The following is a 26,803-nucleotide window of genomic DNA, read 5'->3' on the forward strand; positions in this document are numbered from 1 at the left end:
ATAGGGGCTATACAAAAGCAAACAACATTTAGCAATTATTCTTCCTATGAGTCATGTGAACATCAACAAGGACAGTTCAATTTTGGTTCACTTTTTCTACCAATGAGCAGCAATCCCAGATCCTCAAAATTCTATTTATATATCCCATTTCTTCAAGCATTTTTGTGGCTTTCCTCTGGTTATTTTATAATATTGTAAGTTTGGAGACTTCAGAGAATTTAAATTCTGTGTAAAGATCTGGGTTATCCTGAAGACAAAAGTAGAATGGCACATATTTGAGGAGGATTTAGGATCGGTCATGATCTTTTTTTGTTGTCATTATTGTGGTGCTTAGGGCAAGAATGTTGAATACTTGGTCCCCAGTTGGTATAACTATTTGGGAAATATTAAGAATTGCAGTCCTGTGGCAGAGGTATGTCTTAGTCTTCTTTTCTATTGCTGTGATAAAAACACATGAGCAAGGCAACTTATAAAAGAGTTTAAGGGCTTGTGGTTTCAGAAGGTTAGAGTCCATGGCCACCATGACTGGGAGCATGGCAGTTGGTAGGCACAGCCTTGGAGCAAGAGCTCACATCACATGACACAACCACAAAGCAGAGATAGATAATTGCAAATGGCTTGGGTTTTTGAAACCTCAAAGCCCACCCTGAAATGACACACTTCTTCCAACAAGGCCACACCGCCTAATCCTTCCCAAACAGTTCCACCAATTGGGGATCTTATTAAAGCATATGCATTTATAGGGGTCATCTGCATTCAAAGCACCACAAGGTGTGTCAGGGGCCAATCTTTGAGGCTGACAAGCCTCTCGAATTCCATCTCAGTATAGACTGAGATGTGTGAGCTCTCCCTGTTGTTTTAGTCCCACCACCATGCCTTCACTCTGCCATCATTGGCCTTACTTGACCCTTACTTCACTTGACCCTTACCCTACAGAACCACAATCCCAATTAAACTCTTTCTTTCATAAATTGCCTTGGTCATGGTGTTTTATCACAGCAAGAGAGGTAACTAATAAACCTTTCAAAATTACCTTTATTGGATAACAGACTTAATTGATCAACACTTAAGACACAACGGGGATACTTAAGGAGGTTAGGGCCACAAAAAGAACTATCCATTGATTCCCTTGGCTTGGTGGTATTGAGGACACTTGGTATCTGCTGTGTGTCTATATCTGGTCACATATTTGCATGTTCCATTATCCCATATCTCAGGGGTTTAGTCATATGGGTATCCATTTAATGCTGTTCACTTTCAGTGCTGGGGAAAAAATAATTTTAAAAGCCCCAAGTTCTGCCACAGACAGTTCATCTCAAGGCCTTTGGAATGTGTGGCCAAAAAAAAGGGCAAGAAGGACACAAAGACACATAAACATTCTGAACTCTGATGTGATATATCCCATGAAAGATGAGAAAATTAAAACAGAGGACAGGTTTTACAGAAGCATGGGGTGGGGTGACTTATTCCCCCATCCCCACATCTGTATGCCACCAATGGCCACATTAAGGCAGGGATACTGACACTGTCCCCACCTTAACGCTATTTCTTTTCTACCCAGAAGCAGGCTTGTCTTTCGGAAGATGGAGCTAAAAAGAGAGAGAGGAAAAGAATGTTCAAGGATTAGAATGGATGACTTTTCTGCATGAATACCTTCAACTGTCTAACTAAAGTTCTCAGGCAAACTACCCCAGGGCTTAGAATCCAAGAACAGTGTACATGGTAAATGACACTCTCAGTCTCTTAGCATCTGCGTCTTCTATTCCATCTTAGGCCACTGTCTTGATGTATAGTTTGAGTCTCAGATGTGAAATATGAGGTAGGTTTTTAAGAAGTTCTTGAAAACTAGATATTTGCAGTTTACAACATGAAGATGACATTTCATCTTCTCAGCCTGGGAATTAAGGAGAACACCGAGGAGATGGGAACCACAGAAGCCATTTATGTTTTCAATAGGAGGTAACTGAGATGACATCAAAGGCAACAAGCAGGCACCTGAGTGGAGATCAAAGAAAGACATTGTAAGGGGCATTCATGGAGGAGCTGACATGCAGCACAAGGACAGGAGCTCTGTTATTCAAGGGCTCACTCAGAAGCTGAGTGAAGAAGCTGAGCCCAGAGATTCAACTTGATGAGACTGGGATATCCAAGAAGCTGAACTAGGGAAAGAAGGATATGAGCAACACACTTTGACAGTGGTATTTTTATCCCAGTGCTATGAGCATCTCCATCGGCTATCAAGAGACACAATGATGACTATGCGGTGGTCAGGGGCCAGCTCTCCTTCCACTGTGGATTCAGAGGATGTAATTCAGGTCATCATGACAGTACTTCACATACCAAAAGTGCCTCAGAAAGTTCTAGTGACTATGGGGGTGGGCAGCAGCAGAAGCAGTAGCAGCATGGCCAGTATGGAACTCATGTGCAAAGACAACACTGGAAACAGGGAGAATGCTGGGGAGATGCTCACTGGGCAGAGGTACTTGCCATGTGTGGTGGTTGTAAAGAAAATTGTCCCCATAGGCTTATAGAGCATAGCACTATCAGGAGGTGTGGCCTTATTTGAATAGGCATAGCTTTGTTGGGGGAAGTGTGTAGCTTTTAAGAGTACACAAATAAGCAAATAGGACACTATCCCTAACCTTAATGCAATAAAACTATAATTTATAATGATAAATGTGAAAACAAAAAAGTAGCCTCTTGTTAGAAAACAAAACCATCATCACCACCACCACCAGTGAAAGTTTTCTACACAAAAGAGGAATGCAAACCAAGTTTTAAAATATGTAGAAAATAATGGTAAGGGATATATATATATATATATATATGTATATGTATATGTATATAGCTAAGACTGAGAGTTGGGTATTATATAGCTGAGAAAGAAAAATAACTACATGAATGATCTAACACAAAAAGAAGAGTGAAGGAAAATTAAGATATTAATGAAGAAAAAACAGAAAAGAAAATAACAAAAACTGGAAAGTCATAAAAATAATGCATAGATCCAAAATTCACCATTTGGAGCAATGAAACAAAACAAGCAAAGTATTAGCTGAATGAATAAGTTAGAATAAGGACAAGACTCACGAGCAACTCTCTAACCAGAGAAGAGTAAATAAAAATACAGAAAAAATTGAAACCATGAATAGATTACTCAATTTTGAATGAGAAAGTCAGTATTTATAAGAGAATTTATTTTACCAAAACAAACTCCTGGGGAGAAAGTAAATCTAAACAGAAACATTTTTACAGGAAAAACAGAAGGCAGTATGTACTCTAATCCAACCTAGTCTAATCTAATACACCAAACACTACAGTTTAAAGTCTGTGAATGAGCAAATCAGGATAGTTATCTACTCCAATCTAACCTAGTCTAATCTAATACACTAAACATTACAGCTTAAAGTCTGTGAATGAACAAATCACTCAGCACCATCACACAGTGAGAGGATGTTTGCTCTTATCATCTTTGAGACAGATGCAAAATCCTTAACAAGCTACCAGCCAAAAAAAAGCAGAAAATTAGAGAAAAGTATAGCATACCTCCCTAGTGATAATTATAGCTTCTCAAGACTTACTCAATATTATGTAAGCAGAGAACTGTATGGTCTTGTCCACACTGGATATACGAGCCTGTTTGTAACAGCTCAAGATTCCTTCTTTAAAATAAAGGAAGAGAGATGAAAACTTCTGTAAATAAAAGTAAATGGTTCCTTCCTTCCAATTATAAACTTCATTTAGCTTAACCCCCAAGCTAGCCTCTGCTTAAAAGACTGTCCTACTAAACTAAAAGTTAGATCAGTGACTCTACCTCATAGTCTTGATACCAGAAGTTTTTCTTCCAGAAGTAGTCTGAAAAAACAACTGGAAAAGAAATGAGGTTCCTTTGAATAATTAAGTAATCTACTTGACAATGCCATTACTGTTTGTCTGTAGAACAAACACCAAACAACAAAGTACTACAAATACCAAGACAACTCAAGAGTGGTGGTAAGAAGTGTGTTCATGGAAACCTCTCTTCTTCTACTTCCCCCTCTCCCCTACCAATCTTTCTCTAATCTTTAAGATGGGAAAAAAGCCCAGGGCAGTTTTTAGTTATCTTAGCTCTCCAAAATCATCAGAATCATTTTTATTTTCTCTATGAATGAGAGTTTTATTTAAACAAGGGTTAAATCTCCAACCGTTCTTAATTCTGTTAGTTTATCTTTGTTTTCCCATGTTACCATAAATAATTTCCAAGGTGTCTTCATATGCTATGCATCACAGAACTTAACACTCTCACTGATATTGGAGAACCAGGGAGCCAGTGAGCAGTCTACAATAGCCATGAGAGAGAGAAGTGGACCTACAGATAACTGTGGGTGTGGGAAAGCAAGGTAAGGTCAAGAGTAGAGCCCCCAAATGAGGGAGAGAAGTGGACCTGTGGATAACTGTGGGTATAGGCACACAAGGTGAGGTCAACAGTAGATGTCCCATTTTATGCCCCCTAGGATCTTCAGTATACATTTTCTTGGGGATAAGAATTTTGCACATCAAAACATAGAAGTCACTAGAACCACTGTCCCTATAAGAGGTAGAAGAAGTGAAGATACAGAGATAAAGATTAGATGATACAGCATGTGAAGAGGCATAGAGTCACAGAGTCTGAGTCCAAAGAACAAGATTCAGTGGCCCACCAGAAGCAAGGACACTAGTACAAATGGATTTCCATTCTTTGTCTTTAGAGTCTACCAACCCTAACAACACTTTGTTGTTAATTTGTCTCAGGGGGCTTCCAAAGCCATGCCATCTGAACCTAGAGGACCTCAGACCCTCAGGATTAGAAGACTGACTTCTTGTCATTGGATGTGGACTTGGAGAATGTCACCATCATGAAGCTTGTCATCTTGGATCTGTGAAGCACAAGCCATAAGCTGGATAATCAACTTTAGACTTCAACTCTGAGAGTCTCACTCAAAAACTGCCCAGCTCAACTCTGCAGATGACTTGGACTTTGATTATGACTTTATCCCCAAATATATTTATGTTCTGTTTTTCTTTAAGTCTCTGAAATCATATCAACCAAGCAAAAATACATTAATTGCTACATTGTCTACTGCTTATTGAGGGCTAAATACCAGTCCACCTTGATAACAGGCTGTTTATATACAGTATCTGATTTGAATATGAATTGTCTTCACAGGCTTGGGCATTCAATGCCTTTGCCCCAGGCAGTGTACTACTTTGGGAGGCTGTGGCATGTTTAGGAGGTGGAGCCCAACTGTCAAAAATAGGTGTCTATGGCCAGGTCTTTGAAAGTTATAGCCAAGCCTTTGATGGTGGTGTGCTCTTTGCTTCCTGGTGCTACATACTCCCCTCACCAGGAAATCCACCATGCCTTCCTGCTCTCATGATAGACAGACTTCCTGAAACCATAAACCAATATAGAACTTCCCCCCTTTAAGTTATTCCTGTCAAGTACTGTGATCACAACAGTGCAAACACTAGCCAATAGAGCAGCCGATATACTCAGCACCAAGGTCAGCAGCCATACCCATTTGTTGGCCATCTCTGGTGATACTGTTCAGGTGCCAATAGGGGCTCATACTTCTCAGGGAGCACATGATGCTTACCAGGTTTAGGAAGTTCACAAAACTTACAAGATTCACCAGGCCCCCTCCGTAAGGTTGTGGGAGCAGTACACGACTGCTAGTGAGAAGAGACTCTTCTATGGTGCAGCTCCCTGCAAGTTCCATAAGGAAGTCCATCGATGCTATTTTTGTGTCTTCATCTATACGTTTCTCAGGGATGCAGCTGCTTCTGTAAATGACTCCACATCCATGTCCCTGGGAGCAACCCCAATGAAGTCATTTGTTCACAAATCTGGAGTTGGGTGGTATTACTTCTTTGGAATGTGATTAGCTCTCTATATGGGGTAAAACAGGTATTTTTTCTTGTCACCACTGGAAAATATATACAACATTCTGAAACAGAGGTTTGGGTTTACTAGGAGTGGCCCTAGCACCAAGACCCAAAGGGATGGAAGGAGGTGGGAGGTAGCTCAGGGGTGTGTGTCAGAAAAACCCACGAATGCTCAGGGGCTGAGGAGACAGGTCACTGAGTCAACATTGGGATGAATGTATTCCCTTGACATGGTCAGTCAAGGAGATGGGCCACCCTAATGAGAGTCATGAGGTCCTGGTCATGTAGGTCTCTGTAGGCATGAGAGTCCCTGTGGGGGATGACAGATGAAAGCCAGCATCTTCAAGTGCTGACAGCCCATATTGTCTGTGAGGGAAATTGGGAGTATCACCTCCGTGTCTACCACACACAGCTGTAAGGCAGAAGTGAGTTCCAAACCCAGATCCCTCCTGACACTGAGAAGCTTCCTCTGCCCACCTCCCCATACTCCTTGCCACATAACAACGCTAATGAGCTCTGGAGCATCCATAATGGTGAGCCTGAGCCTTGAGTCTGTCCACCAAGGTCCCTCATCTCTTAGGAGAGAATGAAATGGAGGATTCGTGTTCTCATACTCTGGTGACTGTGAGAAAACAGAAAGCATGTTTCTCCCTCTGTCACCAGCCTAGTGAAGTTGCTGCACTCTGAAAGTGTGTTGGGAACATTGCACACCTACCCACTAAGCAGTTGTTAGCAACACTTGATGCTCTGAGTGCTAACTGCCTGGCCCAGTTAAGTCCTTTTCATTTATTTCCTCATTTCCTCATTTCTGCTGCCCTTGGACTGAATGCCCCAGGCTGTCCACCCTGTCTTGTACTGAATAAAATGGGGTGAGTGCATCCCTACAACATGACCAGTCAGGGACAAAGGCCATCATCATGCCAGGATAATTGTTCCCATTTTGTAGGTCGTTAGGCCCAGTCACAGTTCTGTCTTTCCTTGAACTATGCCCCAGTGTCACGATGTACCCCTTCTCTCCACTTGTTCATCTCAACATGTTTCTTCTCTTAAAAAGGACCACTCAGAACAATAGCAGCTGTCTTACTGAGGACAATTTATAGCTACACATATCCAATCAGGGGCTTCATTCTGTGGGCAGGTGTGCAGGGGAAGAGTGGGGGGTTACGTGGCCCCCTTACTGGAAGTGCTCATTTCTCATTACCATCTGTGCATTTCAAAGACTACTTATCAATGTTTTAATGAACGTTGTGGGCCAGCATCCATCACAAAGTACCTTCTTCCCTTAAAAGCAAACATTTGTAATGACCAGAGCTGCAGATATTTATAAGTATCAAATAAAAGACACCTGAATTAGTGAAGATAGGAGGAAGATCACTCCCCACTTCTGAAATCAAATGCCAGCAAAAGGTGCAGCACAAACTCTAATAAATCTGTCACGGTGTGACATGTGTGCAGAGAATGATTCCCTTTGAAGAATGGAGGTCACACAGTTTGGATGATAAAATCAATAAGAGGGCAGGCATGGTTCACAGATGACAATCCCTCTTAATTTTCAGGAAATCCTTCTTTTCATGCCTCCTTTACCAAATCTTTCAGAACAGATCTGTGCTCTTGTAGATTCATGGCCTTCACCCCTGTTCAATACCCCCCAACACACACACACACACACACACACACACACACACACAAACCCGATTTACAGAACAAACCTAGAGCTCATTCTAAGAAAGACAGGGTGCTAATTGCAGGCCTGAAATCCAGTCTTAGACTCTCGTGTTTTCACTCTAGGAATTGCTGGAATATGTTTAGTGTGATTTTATGTCCTGAAGTCAGAGTTAATGTTGCTCACTTGTTCTCTCCCCGGACTCCCGTAGGCTAAGGTGGAAATTCTCTGCAATTAGATCAGGTGATGAGAAGGCTGAGTGGGGAGGCTGGGGAGGAGAAGAGGAGCATGGGATGCTTTCACATTTGCTCTCAAGTTTGTTCATGTGACACACCCATTTCCTTTCTCTCCAACCCAATTCCCTTTCCTTCCAAACTCAAATGCAAGCAACACTTTACAAAAACAAAATGTGAAATATACTCAATTCATAGCTTTGTGATATAAAGAATGAATTGTTTTCCTTGTGGAAAAATAATAATATTCGTTACGTCTCTGAAAACACACAGGAGGACAGAGATCCAAATTCCTAGCAATTAGTCCCCTCCACACCAGAAACGGGGCAGCTGGTAACCTGCTGTTTTTTCTTCAAGCTTCTAAGATTAGACCCCAAATGCAATTGCATTCCAGACTCCAATATACACTTCCTGAATTACACTTAATCCCAGTTACATAACAAATTTACACCGCCATTGATTACAAACTCACCATAGACAATTGTCTATATTTGGTGCAATGAAAACGCTCCACGTGTCTCACAACTTAAATATATTAAAGCTGTCACAGTGTCAGAGAATCCTGTACCGATTTCCCTGACATCTGAGTAATCCTGTTAGAAAACCAATAAGCAGTCCTTAGCCTATCTTCTTTCATAAATATGGATTCTCATATAACTGACTTACTTAAATAAATCTATATTCAAATCCCCCCTTCTCCCAGGGGAAAAGAAAAGATATTCGAAATGAAAATTCAGAACGTGCTGTGAATACCAAGGAAATAAAGATGCAAGAAGAGTGTCTAAAGTTCAAACACAAAATGCAGCCATGGTGTATAGATAGGAATGCTTGAACACTTCTTGAAGTTGCTTAGGCATCATGAAAACGGTGATGAGGACATCTAAAAGTGAGGGGAATGGAGACCAGGCAAAATGCATATTCAAGATGTAAAAGTGCTTGCCAGCACAAACTTGAGGCTGCACCAAGCCTACTGAGGCTGGACCACTGCCCTTGGCTGTGAGGCAGGACTCCAGTCTTCCTTTCTCCCCCAATGGCTGCAGCCAGCATAGTCGGGGAGGGGTGTGTGTGTGAGTGTGTGTGATCTTGCCTTCCCTGATTGCATTTCCTATACTCTTCCTCTCCACAAACAATGATGCAATTCAAATGTGTTCATTCTTTGTCCCATCTCTTCTGCCCATTGGCTTTTTTCCTCTCTCTTGGATAACACAGCCATGGTGGCAGCTCATGGGGATGTCTTCTGTACATATGTTTCTCTTATTGCTTGATGAATAAAGCACTGTGGCCAATGAGACAGGAAGATAGGCAGGTATAGGAGAAGAGGTGGTTCTGGGAAGTGTAGGCAGAGAGCAGTCGACTCATAGGATGCCAAAGGAGTTACAGGTCCCTGGATCTTTCTCTGATAACATAAGACCAAGTGGAAATACTTAGATTAATGGAAATGGGTTAATAAATAAGACAGAGCTATCCAATAAGAAGGCCAAGTCAATGGCCAACAGTATTATAACTAATGTAAGTCCCGAGTGCTTCTTTGGAGCTTAGAAGGACTATGGGACCTGCGGGGACAAAGGAAACATCACAATAGGAAGCCTCACATGGATGGGTGCTCAGATCCTGGAGAGCAGACAGGATTGCAAAGAGGAAGCTGGGCCTGGTGGAAGATACCCATGATGTCTGATCTGGGAGCCTGGTTTTACAAGAAGACTAAGAATCATAGAAACTGGTCAAAGAATACACACATGTGCAGATGGAATATGATCAGCAGCTTCTTGACTGCTGAGCTGGCCTCATGCTCCTACTGTTGTATCTTTCCCACCACAGTGAACCATATCTTCTTAGGGACTGTCAGCCAAAGAAATGCTATTCTCTGAGTTGATTTTGTCAGGGTATTTTATTACCGCAATGGAAAAATCATCGAATCTGAGTATGTATAACCACTGATGCAGCTGTCAATATATAGGCCTCATGTTGGTATGATGGCATCCCAGTAGCGAAAACAAACAAAAACAAAGAATACACGATGCTCAGATATTACCTCTAAACCTTCTCCACTACAATGAAGCAGAGGACAGGGGCTGTAGCTCAGCTGGTGGGGTTGCTGACTAGTATGCAATCAAACACTGTTTCACGTGGTGCACACCTATAATCACAGCTCGTAGGAAGTGGAAGCAGGGCAATCAGAAAGTCAAGGCCATTCTCAGCTCTAGAGAGCTCAACATCAACCTGGACTACATTAAACCCCCTCTTGGTAAGTAATTTAATGAATAAATAAATGTGGAAATAAGTAGCACACCTCAGTTTTAGGGGCATCCAGGGCAAAACAAAAATGAGCCTGAAACCTTTTATTCCACAAGACAGAAAAGTCCCAAGACGACGAGGATGTGCCAAGAAGACTGAAGTCAGCCTGGTGGGGACCCCTGGAGTTGCTCCTGTGATAGACACGGTTTAATGAGTATCAAATAAAATAGAAATATGGCACCATGTGCATGTAACTAGTAAAAGAAGTCAAAAGTTCAAAGACAGGATATACGTACGCCTAACCTTAAAGTTCCTTCCTACAAAGCAAGCATCGTCAACAAAGAAGCATGTAGTAATTTCACAGTGGCCAAGCTCAGTGGACTCAGACAGAGTTGAAGACTTTCCAGGTCTGTGGTCTCAATTCTTAACAAAGACGGAAACCTGAATCAGTTAACCAGAAGACATCAAATTCAAATGAAAAGACATTCACCTTCAGTGGGCCCTGTAATTTTTAAGAGTGCAACTGAGGGGGAATGTATTACTGTGTATGTTTATCTTATTGATTGTTAAATAAAATACTTTTCGGCCAATGAGACAGCAAGTTAGATGGCACTAGGAGTCAAAGAGGATTCTGGGAAATGTAGTAGAGAAGTGCTGATCCAGGCAGGAAGTGACATAGCAAGGAGACTCATATTTAAGCGAAGGAGAAACAGGAAGGGTCCCTTTTCCCCTTGCTCCTCCAGCAGCACAATGTGATCCACCGGCAAGGAGGGACGCCAATAAGGCGTCCGATAAGATAAGTCTTATAAAATATATAGATTTATGATAATTAAGACTGAGCTAACAGATGAGGAATCCTAGTCATTGGCCAAGCAGCTTTGAACCTAATACAAGTTTCTGTGTATTCATTTGGGCCCTAACTTGGGCGGGCAGCTGGCGTAAAGTGCACATGTGGCCGGGGGCTTGGCGGCTTTTGGCAGAAAGATTTATCGTAACATGCAACCACCATGAGCACCAAAGGGAGAGCGAGGGAGGCTTCAGACTGAAACACAGAGACTTGATAACACATTGCTGTAGACTTTCAGACACAGGCGGGTAAATTTTTATGGTTATCCAAGAGACAGGAACTGCGGAAAAAAGCACTGGGATGATGGGGCATCATATTGGTTAATGGATCAGTAACTTGCCTTTAAGTAGTTTAAGGAGAAAATAATTCTCTGTACTGAGCTGATGACTTACTGATAAGTCTGTAATTATTTCAAAATAAAGGTTATAACATGCACTGAGTGGTTATACTTTTAAGTTTCTCCTGTGTTAGACAGAAGTTTCTATAAATATCAATCATTAAATTTCCTCCATCATGAGGAATGATTTGAGGCAAATGGTGGCTAAATGAATTTCCTAAAAACATTTGACTCTGATATGCAGCACTGAAAAGGAGTGGTTTGTTCTTCTGTCAGTATTTCACTTAACAGACAAGTAAGACATGATCTCAGTAGATTCCCCAGGCCACAGACGCACCATAATAAAAAATTCTTAGTATGAATACAGGCTAAGCAGATTTTCTTTGACAGCTTAGAGGCAAAGCAGTACTGCCCTTGACATACAGACTTTCTTTACACTTGATCACTATCCTACATGGTACACACTATTGTTCTGAATACTACACCATAGTGATGTAACCAGCAGACATACAGCATTCTAACTTATTATAAGCGTTGTGAGTCAAAAGAATTCAAGGAAGTGTTTTTCTTTACCCCACTCCAGTGCTTTTTTTTTTTTAGGTTTTATTTCCAGCAGTGGTCAAGAGTAATAAAACTCATTGCTGCATACTTGCTTACATATGAACCCTTCTTTTAAAATAACGTTTAACACACAGCATCCTCTTAAAACCCATCACTGTATTCTACCATTTTGGCTCTGGGAATCATAGAATTAATGAAGACTTTAGAAATGGATCATGAGGTCTTCTCTTCTGATTTTATCTTTATATGAAACACTGGAGCACTAAGCAATGTTAAAATCACACAATTCCATAATTATCTTACCTCTGGCTGCCAGCCATCATATTTTCCTACTAGTTTGGGAAAAAGAGTTTTTAAAAAAGCAAACTAATCTTTTTCTAATTTCTTTCACTAACACAGATAGCAACGCATCAAAAACAATTCAATTCCATATACAATGGCCAAAAATACAACCATTTCTTTGTAAAGCATCGACTTTTCCTATTTTTATAATTCTGTTTGATTTTTTTATAATAGCTATTAAAGCCTTCTGACCAAAGATGTAATACTTCATTTTCTTCACAAAGGAAGCTGCAAGCTAGGCACAATGTGCCAGTATGTATTCAGTAAGGGACCTGTTGCTGGAGTGAGGGCAGCTTTTCCACAGTTGTGCCCAGAATGTAAATGGGCTAGCAGATTCTGTCCTTGCTACTGCATACAGCTACCCACCCAGGAAGTTGAGCTCCAGGTGCCAGCAGTCAACATGGTACTGCTGTTGGTAGGAGAAAGAGGAAATCACCCATGCGGTACAGAGGGCAGCACGCCATGCAGAAAGAACTGGGGAGCAAACTGTGGGTGGAACCACACACGGAAGTTTCTGGGACCTTTTCAGGCCACAGTGAGATTATCTTTCTCTTGAATAGTTGCATGGGAGTTGCATGGAGTTGGGGTTTTGGGGAAGTGGGAACATGGGTGTTAAAGGGCATGAATAATAAGAGCAACATGTTTTACATGTAACATGCAACATGTGTAGTGATGGGGTATGTAAACTGGGCTACTGAATAATCATGACACAATGTGTTTGCACATCAGCTCATTGTGCTGTGCAGCTTGAATGCATGTAGTCTTTATTTACCAATTCAACACGCGAAGGTGATACCCTTCACCTTCAGTCATTCATCTGAGATGTGCTGGCTGGTCTCTGTCGGTGTCTCAGTAGGTGCCGGCCAGGACACAGTGTAGCTAGGGATTATTGCCTCTGCTTTCAGTGTAGACAGAGAGAGCTATTCTGCCTTGAATTTCATAATGACCTCCAATGCTCTTGTGTTGAAGGCTGATCCCTAAACAGCAGAGCATAGGTGAATGAATAAAGTGGAGAACGGGTGAATGAATGGATGAAGTGAATAAAGAGAGCACTAACTTCCTGGAGGGATTAAACCATCGATGGGCTCATGGGTGAAAGGGCTGTCAGGGGGTGTGGCTTCTCAGAGGAAGCATACCACCCTGTCACCGAGGGCATGAGGCATGCTTTTGATGATAATGTTTTGTTCTCAGACACTTTTACACTATCTCTGCTTCCTGGTTACCAGGAAGTGAGCCACCTGCTTCCATCACATGGACACCTGGTCTCTCTCACTCTGCAGAGGATGGGTTAGCCGTATCTAAAATCCCTCTTGTGCAGCCAGGATGCAGCTCAGAGGCTTTCCCTAGCATTCCATGGCTCTGGCTCAACTCCCTCACAACCAAAAATTAAAACACCCCTTCTAATGGCACCATGCTCACCATCACTGAAACTTGTATCTATTAGTGTATTTTACGCTGTGGACATATTTGTTGTGACTACCAACAAACAGAAAAATAAAACATATATTTTTTCAGAGAAAAAAAAAGAGACACTGTTAGAAACAACTCCAAATCACTGACCGTCAGGTTTATGAATACACATCATAGGAAATCAAATAGCTTTTAAAAATGCTTTTAACTAATTAAATAGAATGGCTTCTTGAAATGCCACTTATTAGCAATGCACAAATTTGCTGCTATAGCAATTTTAAAGAACTGCTTCTAATGCTCATGGTGTCATGGTGGAAATTGAAGCAATATATATATATATATATATAATATATATATATATATATATATATATCACTCTGCAGATACAAGTTGGGGAGACCTATGCTTCTAATCATATGATGTTTCACCCTAAAAGAGTCCTAAAATTGTAACATATAAAAGATTTTAATGTATACCTTTGCCTCCAAAATCATATCACCACTCAGCAATCAGCAAAATGGTGTTTCCATCCCCAATCATTCTCTGAACATTAGATATTGCTGCTAATGGCTAAGTGACCATTGACCCAGCTAGTAGAGGACAGGGCTGAGCAGCCCTTACAGACTATGTCAGGGAGCAGAAAAGGAACAGGTGCTGGAAAACAGTCAACAAGCACACCCCGAGGGCACCTGCCATTTCCCAGGTACTATGAAGGGCTGTGAGAGACCAGTGTTCCCCACTGGGAAGGGCACTCACCTGCCAGGACAGGTGCTCCTTGGCTCCTGGGGTCGCAGACAGGTAGACACTCAGTACTATGGTGTGGGATGAGGAGGTGAGGACGCTGGCAATGACGGCATCTCGCATGTTGAAGGGAAGCATGGTGTACACCACAAAGATGATAAAGAGGAAGAACGACACCTATAGAGAGAAGGAAAACATAGGTGTGTCAGAAAATCCCGGTTCCCTTGGCATGAAAGGAGGCAGAAAGCAACATGCTGCTCATTGCAGAAACATCATCACAAAAGAGGGTGGAACAGACTTGCTGAGTTACAACAGAGAACTAAGTCTAGCCTAGTGGGCAAAGCACTTGCCCTGGAAGTGTGAGTACCCGAGATCGAATCCCTGGAACCATGAAAATCTGGACATGGTAGCCACACAGTCCTACAGTGAGACAGGAAGTGGACCCTGGAAGGTACTTCAAAGCTTGCAGTCCAACTAGCCTGGTGTGGTGGGTGGAGACAAACAAGAGACTCTATATATCAAGGTGGAAGTTCAGAACCAAGGCTGGAGGTTGTTCTTTGTCCTTTACATTTGCCTAGTATGCACACAGCAATGCTTATACACAGACGAAAATGAGAAAAAGAAAAAAAATTAACTAGCCATTGCGATGTGCAAAAAAGATTTCTTGTAGGATGTGCCTTTTGCTCAATGTTGCTCTTGCTGGTTGTAGGTTTTAATTTGTGTATATTTACCTTTCCTTACCCTGGAACGTACTTGATAGTTGTTATCATTGTATATAGTTCTTGCATCTGGCTTAAAAACCTTCTTCATTAGGCTAAAAGGGGAACTGTAGCAGCATCTAGTCTTGTCAGTGTGTTTGTGTTAGTGGCCACACCCTTTTGGGCGTGGCTTCAGCGGGACAGAACCAGAAAGAGGAAACCATAAGGCAGGTGTGCACTCTCTCTCTGTCTCATCTCTGTCTCTGTCTCTCTCGCTCTCGCTCTGTTGGGTCTGGGATTGGATCTGAAGGGCAGAGAAAAGCCTGTGGCAGTTCTTTATTGTTCTGTGTAAGTTGAACCCCAATAAAACACCCATTTATCATTCATCTTGGGTCAGGTGAACTCTTTATACCCACGCCTTCAATTTCTTGTGCAGCACCTCAAATTTTAGGAAACAAGCTACTATATACATAAGATTGAGTTTAGCTGACTTGTGTGAATGAACAAAGCCAGTCCCTCATCCCTGGGACTTGGCATCGTTGCTTTATGATTAGCAAAGGTAGACACACAGGGCATGGATGCAGACAGTTCAGCTGCTGTGGGACAGTTTAGCACTTCCTGGCAAAAAGATTAAATATAGAATGACCATCGGATCCCACAGTTTCACTACTAGGCATGCTGAACAATCACTCGGAGAAACATATCTCACACATATTTATCATAGAGTTTGCCTGTCAATCAAAATATGGGGATACAGATATCCAGCAATGGATGGACACCACCTGTCACACCCATTCACTGGAATGTGATTCGGGAATAACATGGATTTAAGTCTTCATGCATGATGTAGTATGGATGAATTGCAAAGGCTCTGTATTGCATGATTCCATTTCTATAAACTATGCAAAATAAGTAAATCCATAGAGGTTAGAAGCAGATGTTGATAATCCAATTGGCAAGCTCTGTGAGCTGGCCTGTGGGATGGAAGAAGGTTAGTGATGGCCTAACAAGTATAGACTTCCTTGGGGGTAAAGGAAAAGGTCTTTGCCTTGGACACAGATGTTCTTTGCCCAATGCTGGGAATGTACTGAATGCCACCACATTCTCCTTTTAAAATGGCTAACTTATATTTTATGAATTTGACCTTTATAAAAAACAATCAATATGAAACCACTTAGAGAAACTTTTAGAATGGAAATCAAAGTGCTTACTTGGTAATAAAACAAGAACATTTTCATTGCAAAACAGCCAGAGATGGAAGGACATCAGAGAGAGCAAGCAGGTGATAACTATAGCAAGAGAGCCTGAGGTCTCCCTCAGGGGAGTGAGAGGCATGTGACCGCAGAATCCCATGCCATCTGAAGAGGACACAGAGGCCCAATCAGCTGGACAAACACGAACATATCACCCCAGCTGTTCTGGTGCAAGTTGTCTGTGAGTCCCCAAGTGTGACGTGATCACCAGGTTCTGCTCCCTGCGGACTCCAAGAGAGTGCAGCCCTGAGAGTGCTAGGCTCTGCCTTCTCCTGCCCATTCTGCACCACATTTATAACTGAAAGGCCCTGTGTAGCTCTGTGCCATGGCTCCAGGATGGCATCTTACCTACTGTCTTTGTTTTTACTGTCACAGTTGAAAGAACACACACAAGACGAGAGGTTTACAGCCTAAAAATAAACACGGATTCCTAAAACAGTCTTTCATTTCCTTCAGGGCATTCTAAGCAGGACAAGCATGCAGACACTCCTCAGAGGGGGCAGAAGCTCCCTGAGAGGGAGGAGAGGTGGCTCAATCATAGCTCTGAGCCGTTACAACTGAGTGGATGAGTCTGTCGTGCATGCCAGCTGTCTTCACGGCTGAGAGAAGGGCCACCCTCCCCACCCAGCCCCACTCTGAGGAGACAATGAAATGGCCTCTAAATCGTCTTCTCTATTTGCTGCAAGTTTTGTCATCATGAATGACAGCCAAGGAGAAAGCCACCGTGGGTGGGCAAAGTGACCAGAAGTCCTCGGGAAGCCTGAGTTTAGTGTGGGCCATCTGCTCCAAGCCCCCGCTTCCTCCCCTTCAAGCTATATTTATATGGGCTGTCAGGATAAAAAATGTGGGTGAGCAGATTAACATAGCAATACTTTTTCTAGCAAATATCTTTTTCTTTTGCCTCTTCAAAATAAAAGACTATGGAGATGGTCTTCAACAAGGCATTAGCAGTCATCATAACACACATTCTGGTTTTCCTATTCTGTCCAGGGAACGTGAAACCAAGGCAGAAACTTGATCTTAGGTAATTTACATATGAAGATGCAGAGTGTGGCAGAGACCCAGCACTACTTTCGGGAGCATTTCATGCGGTGGACAATGATCTGCTCAGACAGAAAGGGACTGATTCCCTCATGATCTCTTCTTGGTGACAGAACATGCAGAAAGTGTCAGGGAACCAACAGCTACCTTTCAAGTTCAATGATAACCTTAGCCAGCTCTTCCTGAGGGCTAACCTAGCACAAATGATTATTCCAAAGTTGAGGTAAGCAACTATACCAAATCAAGTTCAGGGTTCTAGTGTTGGTACTTCAAGAGCTCAGGCAGAGAGGCCAGGCCTGTGCAGCATCTACCGGTACGACTTGGCCGATGAAAGTCAAGGTCAAGTCTTCTGGAGGAACTGTCTTGACACCTTATTAATCTCAAAAGGTTCTCATATTGTTAAGTCTGTTTTATAACCCAACTTTAAAGAGCACCATATGTAAAACTTAAGTGGATCTGGCACATCTAAAAAACATGTGGGTAAAACGCTGCAGAAACTTCTTTTGAAATCTCTAGGGTTTCCATGTTACCATGGGGACATAAGATTCCTCTGAGCTGTACTCTTCTGTGTGACAAGAGACTAGAAATAAAAGCGAGACCATTGTCCTAAGGACTGTTAGCAGAAACGCGGCATCTGCAGTGGTCACGCTCATGTCAATAAAGAGGCCACAAGTATACATCTTCCCCGCAAGACACACACATCTTCCTACCCATCTACTTGACCCCTGAACTCCACAAGTATCTAGACATCGGAGCTTTTCTCTGTACTCACTGACCTGTTCTGCGTGAAGGCAACTCACTTCATCTGGTGATGGCCCAGTCTCCAATCACTCAGGCTACACCACCAAAGCTTATCCTTAGCCAAGCTGTCTCCTGGTTTGGGACTTCATACTACATTCCTGGTGTCTGTCTATTGTTCTGCCCTTACAGCTATGACACCATCTCAGGGCATTTCCGTCTGGCAAGAATCTGCCATCTGAACAAGGATAGCAGATACATAGGTAGATAGCTAACAGGTAATAGGTGATAGATATATGGATAGATAGTTAGATAGATAGACAGATAGATGATCGATACATGATAGATCATGATGATGATAGAGATAGATGATAGATGCACATAGAAGTATATGCAATGGGCATCTGGTTCATCTTCCTACCATTAATCATTTCTTCTCAGTCGGTGGGGGCGGGGGTGTTCCAAAGCTATCTTTGAAGCATAAACATAAATAGTGTGGCTTCTCTGGGTAGAAAAAAAATGCATCATTTGTCATGTCCCCCTTTCTCCCTAACAGTCATGGAGTGAGACATATGTCAGGAAGTGAGGACAGAAGACCTCAGGTGACCCATAGTTATGTAAGTAATTGATGTACATTTGTCGTGTTTAGCTCCCAAGTCAGCATGGCTCAGCTGGTCTCAACCTGTACCAAGGCCATATAGCCCCCATTCTGTCTTGTTAATGTTATGCTTGTAAAAGTGTATTGTTTCTGTATACACTTCTGATCAGTTTGCTTTTTGAAAACTTAAATATTCCTTGTGGCATGAGTCTATAGATGTGAATCCATTACTTTGACTAGTTCAAAGCATTCTATAGTAATAAGTGCATTGCCATTTATAGCACGCTTTCCCTTGGTATGTGTGGATTTTTCCCAGCAAGACAAGTGCCCACGAGATAACTTTAATATGTGTCCCCTGATCAACCTTGCTTCAACATTCTACTTTCTCTTATCCAGATAACCCTGCAAGGTTTGCGCTTCTGAGTGTAAAGACCTGAGGCTTTTCTTCCTTGGATGATGTCCTCCTTTGGTCCTCCCTAAGAACTCTGCATGACATGTCAAGTCCTTGCCTTCCACACCCCTAGTCCTCTTCACCAACTTTACTTAGCATGTTTATTGTTCTTATTTATCTATTGATGCTGTCCCATATAGTGAAGAATAATGACCCTTTAAGAGCAAAGCCTTGATTTACTCAGAGCCAAGATGGCAGTGCCAAGGGCTGCCCCTGACATGGTAGTTTCTACACAAATTGTTGTCTTCACAAAAAAGTCTCTTATACATACCAGTGTAACACCCAGCAGCACTGACTCACAAATGTATCTCTAAAACATTTTTGCTGTCCACTTTGACCTAATTGGCCTCACCATTAACTGTAAACACGTTGATTCCTGAATTCACATTTTTCTATTTAATGGATCAATGGCCCACATGCACAGTGTCACAGCAGTCATATGCACAGCACTCCCAGCACACACACACACACACACACACACACACACACACACCACTGCATATATATAAAAAAAACTCAACTCTCTATTGGACAGACAATGCAGGTAGCATCGGTACTAACCTAGAAGCAACCCGTGCACACGGGGAATGCAGGCTTCAATACATAGCACAGCAACTTCTCTCCCACCCAATCCCTGCAGCTCCTCAATCCTACACAGAAAGACTTCCTAACACTGAGGTCAAGAAGGGACTCTTCTGATGAAGAATGTCCTTCTGTATGTATCCCTTATTGGTTAAAGAATAAAACTCTGATTGGCCAGTAGCCAGGCAGGAAGTATAGGAGGGACTATGAGAGTAAGGAGTAAGGAGAAAGGGAAGTTGCAGGAGGGATGCCATGTAGAGACTGGGAAGACAGGATGCGCCAGGTGTTCTCTGGTAACATAAGGCCATGTAGAAATACATAGATTAGTAGTTATGGGTTGATAATTAAGAGAGAGAGCTACCCAGTAATAAGCCCTAGCCATCTGCCAACAGATTATAAAATTTTTAAAGTTTATTTATTATGTATATGTACAGTGTTCTGCTTGCATGTATGCTTGGATGCCAGAAGAGGGCACCAGATCTCATTATACATGGTTGTGAGCCACCATGTTGGTGCTGGGAGTTGAACTCAGGACCTCTGGAAGAGCAGTCAGTGCTCTTAACCTCTGAGCCACCCCTCCAGCCCAACAGTTTATAAATTAATATAAGTCTTTATGTGTTTATTTGGGGCAAATTAGCTGTGGGACCAGGCTGGAAAGAAACTCCCGCAACACTCTTCATTTAAAAAAAGGGAGGTAGGAATAGCCCAGGCTTTGAGCTGGTAACCCTGGCAGTTGAGATTCCTTGAGCTGCCCAAATCATTTCGGATTGCCAGAGGTCAGGCCCAAAGACGCTGGTCACTTTTAAGTCCACTAGTCTGGTTTTGCGCATGGCACACCAGCTGAGGGGAGACATGCCCATTCTGTCCATTGCTTTGTGCTCCTAGCAATACAAACTTGCAGAAAAGAAGCCACTTGGGAAGAGTTCAGTATGACCAAAACTGGACATCAGCAGCCCCTCTCATTGAGAAAGCCATTCTTCAGGTCTCCTCAGGTTAGCGTGAAGCATGATCCACTTCATGGTGTAAAGTCTCCTAGTGCTTAGGAGACCCTGAGCTGAAGGTTTCGAAGGTCAAGATCAGAACTGTGCAATGAAACGATGGGCTAGGGGTACCACTATGTCTATCTGTACAGAGGGTTAACTCTCCCTTCTGTGGATTCAGATTGACTCTTGTCTGTCTGGAAAGATCTAGACTTGGGAGACTGGAAGCCTCATCGGCTTAACTGCTTACGTAGAGTCACATGCTAAGTGTATCAGCTTCCGGTATCTGTCATAACAAATTACCACATGTTCCGTGACTCAGCATATCAACAAAAGTCACTCTCACTGTTAAAAAATGAAAATTTTCAAATGCTGGGGCCGGCAGGGCTGGGATTTTCCAGGAGAACTAAGGGACAAGCTATTGAGCTCTTCTAATCCTCACAGCACCAGGCGACCTGGGCATCCACTTGCTAGAAGACACTTCACTCCAATCCTGGTGGCATCATTCCAGGGTATCTCTCCTATTATGTGTGGGTACATGGTTCATGGCTTGTTATCTCATTTTCTACACATCCCATTCCTTCTGACTCTGGCTAGTGACTCCACCCTTCTTCTTCCCAATATTATTTTAGTCTGGCTCTCTCACCTAACTTCTTCCTGCCTAGCTATTGGCCAGTTGGCTCTTTATTAAACCAATGAGAGCAACACATCTTCACACTGCACAAAAGGATTGTTCCACAGCAGCTATTGCCACCTTCTCTCACACGGCATGCCTTTTGCACTGTTAACTCTTTACTTGTGGGACTTTAGCTTTTTAGGTCGTACGTGAGAGAGCAGGCTATACTTCCCTTTCTAGGCCTGACTAATTTCCCTCCACATAACACTCCCAAAACTTGTCTGCCTAAATGAAAGGGCTTTCTTCTTTTCTAAGCTGTCACTCCAATGTCTCACATTCTTCTTTTAAGGCAGAATCTCCCTCTGTAGCTCGGGCTGGATTATAACTCACCACATAACCCAGGATGGCCTTGAACACTAGGCAATCCTTCTTCCTCAGCTTCCTGAGTGCTAGAATTACAGGCACGAGTCACCACAACTAGGTCTTTTCTTTTCTAAACTGGCATATTCTTTAACCTACTCCATTACTGATGGAAGTTCAAGCTGATCCACCTTACTCCTCAGCCTGAAAAGGGAAGCTAGACATCTCTTCAGACCCTGGCTTTGGTTCTTTGTATGTAGATAAGCATGGGAATATTGAATTACAGATCATTCCATTTTAATTTTTTAGTAATTCCAATGCTATCTACAGTTACATTAATGTACCCAAAGCCTCCTTTATAACAGTAACACAAAACAAAAACCCAACACATACTAATGACCAGATAATATAAGAGGTTTTATTTCTTCCATACCTCCAAACAAAACGCTTCTGAACACCAATCCTCTAGGATGTGAACAACGTTACTTTAAATGTTATATTATGAATCAAATGAACACATTATCCTCTTTGACAGATATCCCAGGCTTTGAAATGATAATGACGAAATCATGAATCACAGGGTGGCCTTCATTATTCTCGTTAAAATGGTATGCAGTATTAGAGAGACTGATGATGGGAGCGAATGTAAAACAATGTAACTTCACTGCGCCTTTTTAATTTGAAGCAAGTAGGAGGTAGATCATACATTTTTAAAAAGCTTAATAAAACAGAAGAGTAGGAGAGTCAGCCTTACTTGGGTCTGGATATCTACCTAAGTGTGTTGTCTCCACCTTCCCTTCCACCATTCACAGTTTCTAACTAAGTTATTTTCAGTGCTGGGATCAAATCCTGGACTAGACAAGTGTTCAACCATTGAGCTACACCCCAAGCCCCACATTCACACTTTCCTCTGCAGTGTTTATATTATCTTTAAACCCCAGAAGACATTCCAAAGTCCATTAAGGTGATATAGTCTGCTGTGTGAACATCCCTCAAAAGACTCACGTATTTCAAGACTTGATCCAAAGCCTGTGTCACCACTGGAAGGTGTTGGGACTTTCAGTGCTTGGGGCTGAGATTATGGGCCATTGAAAGCAATTTGGGAACCTGAGATCTCTTTGCTTCTCTGTAACTGTAGGACCTGCCCCAACTCCCAGCCCCTCCAAAATGTGCTGCTTCACCACCACAGGCCAAGGAATAACAGTGACCGTAGATGAAAACCCCTGAAACCAGATGAAAGAAGTCCCACATACACATAGCATGATGCAACATTCCCGATATTCTTTCAATCCTAAAGAGGGTTTTAATTGCCACAGTTTCCAAATAAACCCATACACTGCAAATAGTTTAGTCCTTAGCTTCCACCACTGTCCCTTTTCTTTGGGGAGGCTGGAAGGGAAGGCTGGACCTCAAAATTTACATAATGAAGATGCTAATTTGTCCTGTAGTGATTTTCCCAATTTGGTCTTACCATATAATGTATCTCTGTGTATGTATATTACTCGTACATATGAGTATATATGTATATTACAATACATATGTGTACATATATTTTACTTAGACTGTCTAAATTTTCTCTTAAAATGTTTTTAATTAAAATAGAATAGAATCATACACACACACACACTGCTGAGTCCCTTTTTGGTGGTGGTGTGCATGTGGTTTCAAGGCTGATCACTCTTCACTGCCCATCCCTGGGAGAGATGAAGTCTCCTTCTCCCAGTATCCTTAAGACCCACGAACTATCTCAGTGAATGCCAGGTTCTAAATCAACCCATTTACTTCCCATAACTCCTTCTGCCACTTTATTCCTTTTATTTTTGTATGCTTGTTTGTGTGTGAAAGTGTGTGCACATGTTCATGGATGCACATGCTTTGGTACATATGTAGATGGATGTCAATACATGTGGAGGCCAGTGGCCCATGCCAGGCATCTTCTTCCATCACTGTCCACTTTATGTTTTGAGTTCAGTTTCTTGCTGAGGCTGGAGCATATTAGTTTGGCCAGGTAACTTGGGCAGCAAGCCTCAGGGATCCTCCTGCCTCTGTCTCCCTCGTGGATGCTGAGATTATAGGTGTGCACTGTCACAAAGGGTCATTATTTTATGCTCATGATGGGGTCCTCATGCTCCCACAGCAAATTCATTAGTGACTGTGCTGTCTTCCAAGCCCACTGTGTCTCCTCTCTCCCGGGTACAAACATGATGAATGTCAGGACTGAGGAGCTGCTTTGTGAAGCAGAAATCTGAAGACTTTTGTATGGAATTAGGCCACCATGTCCACCCTCATGGTTAAAGTGTTTAAATTCTGCCCTTCATCTGGACAGTGCACAACCTTTCCAAATCACAAGGTCACTTCCTACAGTCTCTATGCACATCTTTAGACACATGCTTTGGATGATAGTCTTGTGGACATGAAACCGTATGAACACCAGGCCAACTTCCCTTGAATTTTCCTTACTTTCCTAATGGAAGATGAAGCAGAATGTACTCTCTGACCACAGACTGTCTTCTTCTCCAGCCCTGGCTTCACCATTGGAGGATAAACTCTACCCATTGCCTTTGGACATGGATTTCTCTGATGGGTGGAATTTGGATAGAAGTCATGGAACAGCAGTGAAGTGGGGTTCCAGGAGGTTTCCACTTGCATTTCCTCCAGCCCTCTTGGCATCTGTGCCTTCACTAAGGAGTGAGTCTTGGTGGGACACAGAGCAAAGCCAGAGTTCAGAAAATACTGCTTATTAGAAAATGCCTATGCCTTACTCTATCTAGTTGCATTATTAAGAGAAAACAATATTTGTTCTATGGATATTTATCTCTTCATCCAGTCTATGTGTATTTTGCCTGCATAAATGTCTGTGCATCACATGTGTGCAATGCCCACAGAGGACAGAAGACTTAAGATGTAGGACTAGGGTTACAGAAGGTTGTTAGCCGTCATGTGGCCATCGAAAATGGAACTCAGGTCCTCTGCAAGAGTAGACAGTGATCTTAATCATTGAACCATCTAACTAGCCTCTGTTTTTATAGTTTTTATCGACTATTTTAATGATTTAAAGTTTTCAGCTAGTAGATAACTTTCTATTTTCTGATATTAAGCTTTTGTATATTTCCTCACTGTATATGTACCAAGGGAGCATGGTCTAGAATTCCCCATGCAGAACCCCACCCTCTGGGATGGCATGTGGTAACCACACAGCAGGGTATGCTGTGCCATACATTTAACCATTTCTGTTGTCACTGTATTAGCTTTCCTTTCTTTAATTCTCAGACATGAACTATCAATTATTATCATGGGCCCAATGTTCAAAGAAAACAGAGACAGCCCTCGGCAGCCAATAAAAAGGTAGCAATGCAAAGGTCAACCCTGAAGACTCAGAAATCACTGACATGGAATGCTTTGGGGATCCTCTACCCTTGTCAACAAGTTGAATAGCATAGCAGCACCCTGGCTGTTCTTAAATAGTCATTTGGGCAATGGCAACTGAAGCCCTCATTCTTTGGTCTTTCTCTTTTTATTCCAGTGTCAGCCGATTCACCTTACCCACGAGGGAACTGCAATAAAGAAATGTTGCTGTTTCTATGCCTAGAACATAACAATGTACCATCTGCATATATGAAAGTTTTTAAATTTAAAATCATTAACCATACAAGAAAACGCCAAGGAATTGTTTGCATACTTTGTGTGGATGAACTAGCTTTATACATTCAGGATATGTAATCTTATTTTTCTTTCCTGTTGGACATCCCTCCACTTGTTTAGACAAACACTGTATTGAGTCCTTGGCACCAGACTGGGCTGAATCTGTGGCTCATTGGTAGTGTCTCATCCCAGTGTTATCTGCTCTCAGGATGTTTAAGAAAATGTCACTGCATGAAATGATTTGACAAAGAGATGATCTCAGTCTCATAATACCTGGGCATTGTGGAAGAAACTGTGTCCTGGGAAATCACTCTGAAAAACACCATCTAAGAGGTAAAGAATAAAAAGTAACTCACTGGTAAAAAGAAATAAATATTATGCAAAAAAGGCCTTTATTTATATTCGCTGGCTGGTTTGGTTCTTATGAATATTCATGTCTATATTCTTTTGAAACATTATATTTACTTAATCTGAAAGGCCAGTGCTTCAGATGAAAAAAAAATCATGCCGGGAAAATGAGTGAATTATTCATCTAAAAACAAACATTGTTTTGGGATTCCAGTTTAAACTGTGTATCTAGCATTTCATAAATCAGCCTAGGCCAGAACGGTGCATTCCACAGTGGGATTTCTCCAAAGAGACCCACCAAGCTCTACAGGCCTTGGCTTGCTTTTTCCTTTGTGCCAAACAAGGGAAATCTCTGCAGACAGCACGCATAGTCTTGAGCTGTAAGACAGATTATTTTAGCATTGACTGGGTGAAGCTTTCTAGAATGACACAGTAGCTTCCTACACAGCACGGGGCTTTGATCCATCAGCATCATGTAGAGGTACCCAGACTCCTGTGCTCTCTCCTTCGGGAAACCTGGCAGCCTTAGGTGCAGGCACATCCTACCCAAGGATCTGCCACACACACTACCCCACACACTACCAACAACCCCCATGTTTAGACCAAAACCCATGATTCACATGGGACAGTGGTGTGCTACTCATTATTTTATACATTCAGTTTGAGGCTTAAGTCACTGTCACATCATGTATTGTGTCATTTAAAGAAATGAAGCTTGATTGTCAGTAGCATGAAAACACATTAACTAATGACATACTTCCATAGGGTTCACGCTGATTTGTACTCACTTTCAGGAGCAGAAAAACACCACATTTGTTTCTGGATAAATAAATGCACATTTTTAGCTAAATATTAGTAAGTGTCTATTCGTCCCTGTTTGCATAGGCAATTTGTTCCAGAGAGTGGTATGAACTAAACAAAACAGAAAGATTTCATATTCAAAATTCTGACAATTCTTTGAAAACACAAATATTAAAAATGGGTCAATAAAGAAATACTTCAACTTTAGATCCTATAAAGTTTGATACTGGTCCTTCTGTTCACTTATTTTTATGGCTCATACCTTTGTTATTTAACATACACATTTGTTCGCTTAAGAAGTGGCCATGACTGTCCTGGAACTAGAGAAACCCAGTCTCGAAAAAATAAAACAACAACAACAACAAAAAGAAGTGGCCATGACACACCACACATGTGCATGCATCCATGCTTGCATGCCTGCA

At 42.1% G+C, this 26,803-nt stretch overlaps 1 protein-coding gene across 1 annotated transcript in view; it reads right to left on the reverse strand.

The window, feature by feature from the left end:
- Window positions 1-26,803, reverse strand: part of Adcy2 (adenylate cyclase 2) — a 359,351-nt gene that overhangs the window by 237,452 nt on the left and 95,096 nt on the right. Inside the window, exon 3 of the mRNA XM_027400117.2 lies at window positions 14,289-14,450. Within this exon, the coding sequence (XP_027255918.1) occupies window positions 14,289-14,450 (162 nt within the window). The remainder of the gene's footprint in view (window positions 1-14,288; window positions 14,451-26,803) is intronic.

This window comes from Cricetulus griseus, chromosome 2 (genome assembly GCF_003668045.3).
Source record: "Cricetulus griseus strain 17A/GY chromosome 2, alternate assembly CriGri-PICRH-1.0, whole genome shotgun sequence".
Classification (NCBI taxonomy): domain Eukaryota; kingdom Metazoa; phylum Chordata; class Mammalia; order Rodentia; family Cricetidae; genus Cricetulus; species Cricetulus griseus.